General features: G+C 18.6%; 2 protein-coding genes across 3 annotated transcripts in view; one reads left to right on the top strand and one right to left on the bottom strand.

The window, feature by feature from the left end:
• The window catches only part of LOC102675961 (acyl-CoA Delta(11) desaturase-like), a 4,439-nt gene extending 2,392 nt beyond the window's left edge, over positions 1 to 2,047 (bottom strand). For both annotated transcript variants that reach the window (XM_031512234.1, XM_031512235.1), the window contains exons 1-3: positions 1,809 to 2,047; positions 335 to 465; positions 1 to 183 (exon numbers count right to left, since the gene is read on the bottom strand). In XM_031512234.1, the coding sequence (XP_031368094.1) occupies positions 1 to 183; positions 335 to 465; positions 1,809 to 2,037 (543 nt within the window). In that variant the 5' untranslated portion in view covers positions 2,038 to 2,047. The remainder of the gene's footprint in view (positions 184 to 334; positions 466 to 1,808) is intronic.
• Positions 1 to 11,670, top strand: part of LOC102676237 (acyl-CoA Delta(11) desaturase-like) — a 21,747-nt gene that overhangs the window by 8,393 nt on the left and 1,684 nt on the right. The window lies entirely within an intron of this gene.

Raw genomic sequence — 11,670 nt, 5'->3', positions numbered from 1 at the left:
ATCCTTTTCCAGATCGCTCATGTCAACAGTAGCACCTTTTTTAATTACATCAGGATGCTTTCGGACTAGCAGCCAACCTATATGGGAAAAAAAGAATCCTCGATGCGCATTATGCGGATCTGCATCAGTATCTGTGAATTTGTGATGTACTCTGTGGTCTCTTACCCATTCATAAATATGATTCTATAAATCAAAATCGAAGCTTATTATTAAATATTACAATTTGTAACGATATTATTGAAGAAATAATAATATGAATATATATATATATATAAAATATGATAATATGAATATGATAATAAATTCTAAGAAAGAAAACAAAGTTAAAATTTACTTGGTAGGCAAGTGTTTGAAAAAGCATCAATAGAAAACGAAGGGGCCACTTTGCTTTATAAGCTCTATGAGACCATAATCTGTGAGCTCCAGCTGTAATACCCATCGAACCAGCAAATCCCATAATGAAAACTGAAAATATCATATCAATTGATTTATGATATTTTATTCATTTAATTCAAATTTTATTACACATTTCTTTATCTTGATTTATATTAATATAAAAAACTGAAAGTAATACATATATAATATGTATTTATTTTCTATTAAAATCTTAAATAAATGTAACATTGGTTTAATTACATTCTAAATATTATCTAATATTCTACTAAGAGAATTTTTTTCAAAAAATTTCGTAGTTTTCGTAATCATTTTAGAAATTAAAATATCTAAATTATCGATCAAAATCTTTTAACAAAATAATTTACGAAACATTTTCATTTAATAATTTCATTTTTTTAAAAAAATACTAGAATATTTGTCTATTTAAATTTACAGCGCAAACTGTATTTCGTTTCTAAATGTTCTTTTATCTGTTTTTTATAACAAAAAAATAAAATGCTGATATTGAAGATTTTTTACTCCTATTTTTTGTTCATCGTGTTTACGTATTTCAAAAATAGAATATGAAACGCGACTAAGTGAATATTTTTTTTTAAAATCAGTATTTGATAATATACGATATGATGATATTCTTTTTTGCTGTGTTTTAATTCTTTATTATTTAATTTTATTATCATTCTATAATTTTTTATTTATGTAATTATTATGATATTAGTCATAATTATTATTCAATCAAATAAAATAATCAAGAGAAAGAAAAAAGAAGATTTTGTTTTGTCGAAAAAAAATGATTATACTTGAAATCAATTAGCACATTATTAATACAATTAGCACAAAATTAATTTCAATAAATTAACAAAATAACAGCAACTATTATGATCTTTTTGTGCTAAATGTGATTGGAATCATAATTGAAATATGTACGAAATGAACATAAAGCATTTGTTATTAATTAAAACTTTTTTTTAAATTCTTTTTTGATTTTTGATAAGTATAATTATTTTTTTCTAAATATTTATCAATTGTTATTTTATTTGTAAAATAACTTTTTTAAACTTAAAGTTATCATAAGTATTTAATAAATAAATTATTGAATATTATTATTTATATATTTTAATATTAATTGTATTTCAATATTTTTCAAAATTTTTACATGATTCTATAAATATTAATTATTTTATGATAGATATTTTACGTTTATTTCACGAAATAAATTTTGCACATTGGAAATCTTTATTACAACTTAATTTTTGTTTGTTGATTTATTAATTTGGAAAAAATAGAATAAAAAAAAATTTCTTTTAAATCCTTAAAATTAAATTTGTTAATTAATTATATTGTTGAATGTTTTTAATTTTCTAAAATTCTTATTTAATAATTAATATAGAATAAATTAAAATGTTTGTACTTACACCATAAAATTGTATATTTTTTAGTTCCATTACACCAAAGATAGAATCCATATAGAGCTCCAATATGAAAATAGATAAATAGAATAACATTTTTCCAAACAATTTTCCATTCATATTTGTTAGAATTCAATAAATTTTTATCTGATATTTTCTGATTATTTTTTTTTTCTTGATGAACATTTTTTTGAGATATCTTTGTATGTAATGATGTCGATAAGTTTGGTGCCATTTTGAATAATCTAAAACAGAGATATTCTTATAAAGTTTAATATTTTATTTCTAATTAATAATTTTAATTTAACGAAAAAAAAATTAATAAAAAATGTGTAGATTTTCAAAAAATTGAAAATTGACATAACTTAAATGAAAATATAATATATATTATATATTATTATTTTTATTTTTACTTTTAATTTACGACTCAATTAGAATGTGAATAGAATTCCTTCTAGTACTACTGAGTATGATGAACATATTAAATCTAAATAATCTTTATTTTTGATTTGTTGTTAATAGCCGTCAAACGATGATTAACTTCTCCTTTGTGACAAGATTTTTATGAAAAGTCATAAAAATATTGCAGTAGATGACACGCAAATATATATGGATCATATATACATCAAATTTCGATTTAGAAAGATAATGGAAAAATTAACGATTGTTTATTAAAATAAAAATAGAAAGAAATTATTGCCTTTGTTTTCCGATCATTCTTGAATTAACACGTACGATAAATGCAGGATTTCAAAAAAAAAAAAAAACTAATATGATAATAAATAAGAAATGATATAATTACTGCAAAAAGCAATTACTATTTATTATAATTACTATTTATTATAAAAAGTTAAAAATTTACTGAAAAGTAGGAAAATTTTTATTAAACTTAAATTAGAAAATTAGATTTTTATTCTATGGTTTTATTATTCTATTGTTGTAATAGTATAAATAATTATAATATAATATGAGATATAAAATGAGTAAAATGATAAAGAATATTTGTAAAATTTACATCATTATTTTATTTTTCTCATATTGTTATGAGAAAAATATTAAATAGCTATTTTCCAATTTTAAATAAATAAAAATATTTTTGAAATTTCAATGCCTCAAAAATCCAATTTACATTAAATAAATCAAAATTTTAAATTCTTTATTTTTTCTAATTATTATATAAAATTTTGATATTTCTAAAATTCTTAATTTTCAAAATTTTTATACGTTTCAAAATTTCAATATTTCCAAGCTTTTTATTTCAATATTTTCAAAATTTTCAAAAATTTATACATTAGTTTCTATTCATAATCATATGATTAACAATACTATTTCTTTATGATTTTAAGATTATAAGTCTCATTAATAAGCTGTTATCAATTAAATTTAGAATACTTAAATACTCAATAAAAGAATGTTTTATAAAAATATTTAAACCTACAACCACATTACATCGAAGTAAAATGTCTTATTAATTAAAAAAAAATAAATATATCTAAAGATTGGAAATTTTATATTTTCTTTATTTTTAAGTAAAATTCAAGTTCCAAACTTATTAATAAAATAAAATACAATTATTGAAATTAATCATTAAAGATTGATTATCTACATCAAAATTAAACATATATAGAGTGTTAGTAACATGTCGTGTGAATATATCCAATCAAAAATTTCCTATCCTATTTTCAATAAATAATTTAATTTTTTTCAAAATCAGTTTATTCATTAATTATTCTAATTATGAAAAATTATCAATATTGGATAGTACTATTCAATTCTCTTTCACAAAAATATCTTTTTCATTTCTATCTTTTAGCAATAATCTATAAATGAATTTCAAATATCTAACAAAAAATTTTTCTCTAACAAACTTTTTTCAAAAATGACATTTATTCATTGTTTATTGAAGTAATTATTTAAATATTATCATTTCTCCATAACAAACATCAATAATAACTTACTGATTTTCGCTGCGTTGGTATCCGACCTGATTGCAAGTTCACTAGAATATGGAAGTACTACAGCGTGTCTCATTTATCAACTCACAACTACAAGGAAATCCCCCACACGGTACCTGACTTGGGAAAAAAATGTGAAAAATATTCTGGAATATTAAAACATCGGAGATTGTGATATGATAAATAAATTTAATATATAAACTTATTTAATTAAGATCATAATTTTGAAATATAACGAGTATGTTATGATGGATATGTTTATTATTATATAATTATATATTATTATTAATCTGCTATCAATCAAGAAAAATTTATAAAACGTATAGAATATATTAAAACAAATATATATTATTTATTTTAGAGATGTTATTCGAAATATTTCGAAATTTAAAAAATATCGAATTCTCGAATATCAAAATTTTTTGCTATTTTTGCATATCGTACATAAAAAGAAAAATAAAAGAAATAGAAAAAAAATAAAATAGAACAAACAAATACAATTGCACTATAAATACAAATTTTTTTCACATAATTTCGAAACAGTATTAGAAAACAAAAACAATATTTTTACTATAGATATATATTTTGATTTAATAAAATCTGGCACTATTGAAAAGGATATTTCTATTATATAATTATTTCAACATTTTTTTATATAACAATTTCTCTAACTATATGTTGAATATCTCATTAAAAATCCTTTTAAGTGGAAAAATAAATCAACATATATGTAAATTAACACAAAATTATTCTAAAATAGAATTACTATAATAAAAGTAATTTACATAGAATAGAAAAATTTACATTAAAAAAAAAAATAGAATCTATTCTATTAAAATTAAATAGAGTTCAAGATTTTCATATGTTTTGTTTAAACATAATTTATTATTTATATCTTTTTCACATCAAAAATAATTTTTTTTTCACATATATATATCTATATATCTAAAGATATATATATATCTTTTTTTTTCTATATAGTTTTAATTTTTATAATTTTTTCTGAAGTCAATTTATCGTGCCATTGAGAATTAGATATAGAAAAATGAATTTAATATTTATAAGATATATATAATTTTTATAAAATTTCATATAACATTAATTTATATATATGTTTGCGATTGTACATATTTTGCATATTTTTCCCTTGAGAAAAATCGTAAAAGAACTTTTCTCACATCTTTTTCTTCCAGTCTCATAAACTATTAGCAGATTACATACTTTTTCAATTGTTTCGCTATTCATAATCATATTTTGTTTTCTTTCATTATATATGTAATAATTTATCCTTTTTCCTTTTATATATTTTTCATTTTTTAGCAACATGTGATAGTTTGTAATAGTTTTTCATAAGAATTAGTTAATTAAGAATGAGAATCGTATGGTTCCTCAAAAAAAAGAAAATGACTAACTGAGCGACAGCTGTTATATACATCAATTTGTATTTCTAGTTAGGATATTTTCAATATAATTAATAACTGTAGTTCTATATGGCATCGTTCGTAAATAAAAAAAATATTTAAAAAAGAAGAAAAGAAGAAAACAATTTTATTTCATATAAAATTTTCATTTAAGGAATTTATATTCAAAATATTAATGAAAAATTTTTAGTACTATACGTTGAAAATTGTATATATAGATATTGTTAATACATTAAATGACGCCTATCCAGATTCATACAATGATTATTCTATTAATTCTGAATGATTATTAAGTACTCTTGAGTGTTATTGAAATTCTAACTTTTTGATTTATAGGAGCCGGAATTAGCTTGGATACCTTATGTAGGAAAAATGAGATACATAAATTGGTTGATTTCATATATTAGTTATTTCATTATATTAATTAATAAAAGAGATGATCAAATCTATCCTATAAAAAAAATCCTCTATTACTAAAGATAGTTCAATTCCTTTGAATTTTCGCAAAGAATATTATCCCTGTTGTTATATTAAATAGAATGACAAGTGAAATCATAATCAAAAAATCAATTTTTTGAATTTTTATTCTTTTCAAACATATTTTTTTTTTTACATTTTTTCTATAATTGATTTATATATTTATATTGTATTTATTTGCTATATTTATTTATTAATTTAATATTTGCAATAATTTTATAACAATTTCAATTGAAAAAATATTATTCAATATAAATTTTAAGATATAAATTTATATGTATTAATGAAATTTCCATAATTTTTATACATCAGATTTTATTAATTAATTTCTTCAAATGTAACAAGATTTTTTCAAAAAAAATAAATCGAATTGATATTATTAGAAATTTTCATTTATTTCAAAAAATGTTATTATTAATAATTCGATCAGAAATAATATAAATAATGTAAATGGTCAAACAAGATATTTCATCCACTTTAATAGTATGATAATATATCATTTATAGGATTATACTTCTATTGTATGTTTATTAATCTTTATTAACCTTTATTAACCTTCTATTATATGGAAATAATATTTTTTGTCTATAAAAAATAGTTAATCGCATAAAAAAATTAAGCTAACCACTTTGAAAAAAAATTCAACAATCTACAATTTTTTTCATATAAGATTATCGAAAGTTATATGAATAAAATTTTTATTATATATAATAATTATTACATATAATAAAATATATTAAAAATAGTGTATATATAATAAATATGCAAGCCCATCTAATTTCATTCTCCTTTGAGACTTCTTTTCTCTTCTGGTTACCTAATCTCTTTTTTTCAAAAAAACTGTATGATTTCCACTATGAGTAAATCATTACTATGCATATTTCGTGAAACAAAATATATGATATATGATTGAAGAATTATAAGTAGTTTGCTAATAATAATAGTTTTATTTTTGTAATATTCGAAGGAAAAGTTCTTAAAAATATGAAAGAAGTATTCTCTTATGGCTGTTTTAAACAAACAAAAAGAAATATAAGTTAATTTGCAAGTCACCAGTTCGACATTCCTGACTTAACGAATTTTCTATTATTTTTATGAATAAAATTATGAAGTTTTATATAAATTTTAATTATATCGATTGCTAAAATTTCTTATAAACATTCAAAAGATAGGAATATTCGCCATTTATTTGTTAATAAAAATATAGAAAATTTAATAAATTAGCAAGTTAGTCAATATCCATTTATCTTAGAATAAATTTTTCCTATGAAACATATATTATTTTATTTGACAAAACAAAATCTTCATTTTTCACTAAAACAAATGACATCTTTTAATTTTTTTATGAATATAGATCGAACATCGTAAATTTCTATTTGTAATTACTTGTGACTTATTGTAAATCAAAGTATTTTTCTCATAATTTACAATATTCATATATATAAAACAATAATTAATATTAATAATAATAATATTATTATTAATAATTAATAATATTAATATAATATTATTATTAATATAATTAATAATATTATTAATAATGAGGATATACTTATATCACCTTTTTGAGTATATAACCAAAATAAGTTCCTTAACGAGAAATTTTTCCTTGTTTTGCTATTTTGATAACCCTATCATTGACTCATCATGACCTATTACTTACATTTAATAATTGCTATACATTAACTCCATTATCAATTCAGTATCTGTATTCCAATAAATCAATACTAATTGATTTCTTTTTCTTGTATTATCTTCTCTTCAAGTCCTCAATATCAAAAATTACAAAAAACTATCTATTCCTTTCGTTTTAAAATAGGCAAAAAAAAAAAAAAAATGATAAATATACAATTGTAATATAAAAATATTGAAAACATTAAAAATAATAGAAGATATTTGATGGCGTTAATTTCAAATATAATATCTCTGGCAGTAGCTATTTAACCACATTTTTTTATCGAATTAATCCAATGAATATTATATACTTCATATTAAAAATTATTGAGATTATATGAATTATATAAATCTATATATCATAGAACAATCAATTCGATATTCAAAAAAATAAGTTTTAATAAGTTTTAATTAAAATTTATGGCGAATGATTTGACAATTTGTTTGTAATAGTTCAATTAATTCTAAATTCTAATTATTGTGATTTTTATATATTATTTTACAAAAATAAAATTTAAAAAAAATTTTTTTAATTCTTTTGCAGTTCTTCAAATAACATATCAAAAGCTATTATTTTTTTTTTCAATTTAATGAAATAATATATTCAATATTGCCATATCTTGCCATTTTTTTTATTACTTCTTTTACATAGTAGTCAAAGATAAAATTATTTTTATTTTATATTATAATTATTATTTATATTATATTATATTATCTTATATTATAATTATATATAATTATATATATAATTATAGTTCATTTATCTTTAGAAAAAGATTTTATCTATAAGAAATTTCAAAAACGTATTTTTCAAACAGGAAAATAGGCTTCTAAGGCTACCAAGAGAATTGAGAAAAAAATTAATAAATTGATGAATTTATAATGATATGATCACATTGTTATTAAATGAATCAAATTGAAATCAAATAAGTGTAAATTAGGATAACATTTATTCATTCTAGATAAAAATATCTTTTTTTATTTTTTTTCATATCATCTTCCAGAATAATTCCAAGTAATGTTATATGAAAAAATTAAAATAATTTATGCAAAATTTAAGTAAGATCATCTCATTCTCATATTATATCATTCTCAATAAATGAAGAATCTCCCTAAGTTCTTAAACATTAAAATTAATTAAATTCTCATAAAATCAATTTTTTTTTAAATTATTGATTACATTAAGAAACATCCACATTATTGAAACGGTGATACAATACGCGGATATAGAATAAATCTATCTTAATTATTTTTAATTTAATGTAATTTGTAATTCAATCAGATATTTGTATTGATTTTAATTAAAAACAAGATTTATTTCCATTTATTTGATAACTATTTCTTTTTTTCATTCGATGAACAATTAATAACAAATGAGAGAAATTCATGTGCATTTTATTTAAAGATATAAAAATAATCAAAGTCGTTGAAAAATTTCTATTGATATTCATTTTTATTCAGAAAATCTTCATCAAAAGTTAAAAGTAATTAGAAAGTTTAATAGTGTTAATAATCATAATACATAATAAAGATGATAAACATAATATACAATAAAGATAATACATAATTGTTTCTTAATTATTTAATTCTTAATTATTGTTTCTTAATTATTAAAAAAATTATTCATTATTTTCTTAATATATATAAAATTTAATTGAACAAACATAATAAGAATGTTTTTATATATATAACATAAATATATATTTATATATATATATATATAACATAAATATATTATATAAATATATATTATAACATAAATTATCAAAAACTTAATATTTTCTTTAAAAATTTATAATCAGAATTTCGAAAATTCATTTTTAATCAAAATAAAAAAATTATTAATCATCGAGTTTGAAATATAAAAATATCGAATAATAATAATAATTATATAAATCAAAATTCGAATTTCAATGGTATTCTTGAAATAATAAAAAAATATCATTTAAAGTTCATTTTTAAAAATAAAATAAGAACGAAGCTTTAAAACAATTTTATATAATTAATTTTTCTTCCAAATTCAAGTATTCAATTGATTTTCATAGATACTTATGAGTATTAAACGATCACATATCAATATATATATATATATTTGTAATAGCTACTGAAATTTTAAAATTAATTTCGTATATGTAAGAATTATATTATATAAATATATTGCATAAATATATTCCAATAGATAGCACTTACACGAATTATGTGCAATTATGAAGCATTAGATGGTGTCTAAATTCTACTGTCAAAATATAAAGAGAAAATTAATTTATCATTTTATTGACTAATAATAAATTTTGCCAAGCAAAGAAAAATTTAATCTTCAAAATAAAAAAGAAAATTATATTATAAAAAAAAGTAAAATATAACTCGATCGACGATTAATCGATATGTTTCGAAAAATATTTTTATTCCTATAATATAAATATTCTCATTTTAATCATTTAAAATATAATCTATTATAATATAATCTATTATTATAAGCTAATCACATTTAATTAATTATTATTATTATTATTCAATTTATATAATTATTATTCAATTTTACGTCAACTTGGGTCTTTTCTTTGTTAGAAAGAAAAACAGAGACAAAGAAAATTAGTTTAATAATTCTAATAAATTCATTGAGTGTTGTGCAGTCATTGAATCACATTTGATGTTTCCTTTACAATTCGATCCATTTCTTTATAATTATATATTATATTCTTATATTATATTATATATTATATTCTTATATTATATTATATTCTTTTAAATAATTACATTTACTTTATCTATTTTAATATTTTCTTAGTTAGATTATTATTGATGATATTTTAATATATGTTAAAAAAAATGGAAACAAATAACAATGAATTTGTAATGAAAAAAAAAATAAATAAAAACAGTGATAGTAAAAATAAAGAAATATTCTCAAATTTTTAAATAAAAATTGATGAATTTATAAAAATATACAAAATATATTAATTAATAAAATCAATAAAATTTTTATATAAATCAAAAATTATCTTCATTATATGATTATAATAATTTTTATTGGCTGCACTATTTTATTAATGTTTTTCTGTCTCTCTAAACATTATGCAAATTTGAATGTATTACATCAATTTAATTATAATTGAAAACAATAGCTGCTACATTTATGATTTGCACGAAAGAAAAAATAACATTATTGTATGATGTAAAATATATATTTTCATATCACTGTCCATATTTTTCAAAAACTTCGTTGGAGCAAATTTAATTTTTTCTATAATCCTGATTTCATTCCATTAAATAATTACTTATTTGATCTTGCTAAAGAAGTTCTATGAAAATGAAGAGTAACGCTTGATAAAGAAAAGAAAACATTTGTAGTTCAATTGAAAATATTTGTTAATAAATAAATTTTTTTAATGAATTTAAAAATAAATTTTTTTAATATAAAAGGTTAAGTGAATAATATATTTAAAAATTGAGTGATTATATCGAAAAATGATTTATTTGTTTCTTCTGAAAGTTGGTTAAAATAAATTCGACCATAAATATGAATAATTTTTAATCACACGTATAATAATATTTAAAAATTCATTATACAAATTCTAATATTTTTTTTCTTTTTCAATAGTATTTATGGAATTTTATTTTAAATTTTCTTTCGATTTATTTTTTAAACTTAATATTTTGATTATTATCTAGATATCTAGAAAAATCTTTTAATTTTTTTTAATTATATAAAGAAAATAATAATCGAAATAAAAACATATTTTCAGATCAAATTTAATCGAGTTATCGTGTCGGTAATATATACGTTTTGAATAGCAGCAAAGATATAGAAATATATTTCCGAGGGCGCTGAATATCATGCTGTAGTATCTTCAGCGAAAATACAGTGCAACATGAAACTGATCTTCACCAGTAATTCATATTTCATTTTAAATTTAATCTATACGTTCGATCATATTGTTGGTTTTTCTTAATCAAAAGAAATTATTTATCAATACTAAGGTTTTTTTTCATAAATTTTTTTTTCATAATACAATTTTTTCATAACAATTTTTATGATAACAACGGTTTTCATAATAGAATGTAGCGGGAAATTCAAAATTTTCTCTACAATAATTAACTATATATATATATATATATAATATTGAAAACTTTGAAATTTTATTTAATAACATTTATTAATTTCTTCCGAATTTTACAGATGAATTTTTATTCCTTTTTTTATTAATAATTTTTATTTTATTTTTATATTTTTAAGTGTGCCATATTAACTATTATTATTACATTTTTAGACTTTTCATTTTTCAAACTATACTTTCAATGTTGCTTTTAAGTTTTTTTTAAATAATTTTTAAGTTTTTT

Source organism: Apis dorsata, unplaced genomic scaffold (genome assembly GCF_000469605.1).
Source record: "Apis dorsata unplaced genomic scaffold, Apis dorsata 1.3 scaffold_401, whole genome shotgun sequence".
Lineage (NCBI taxonomy): Eukaryota > Metazoa > Arthropoda > Insecta > Hymenoptera > Apidae > Apis > Apis dorsata.
The sequence above is the reverse complement of the archived record's forward strand: the minus strand, read 5'-3'. Positions and strand labels throughout refer to the sequence as shown.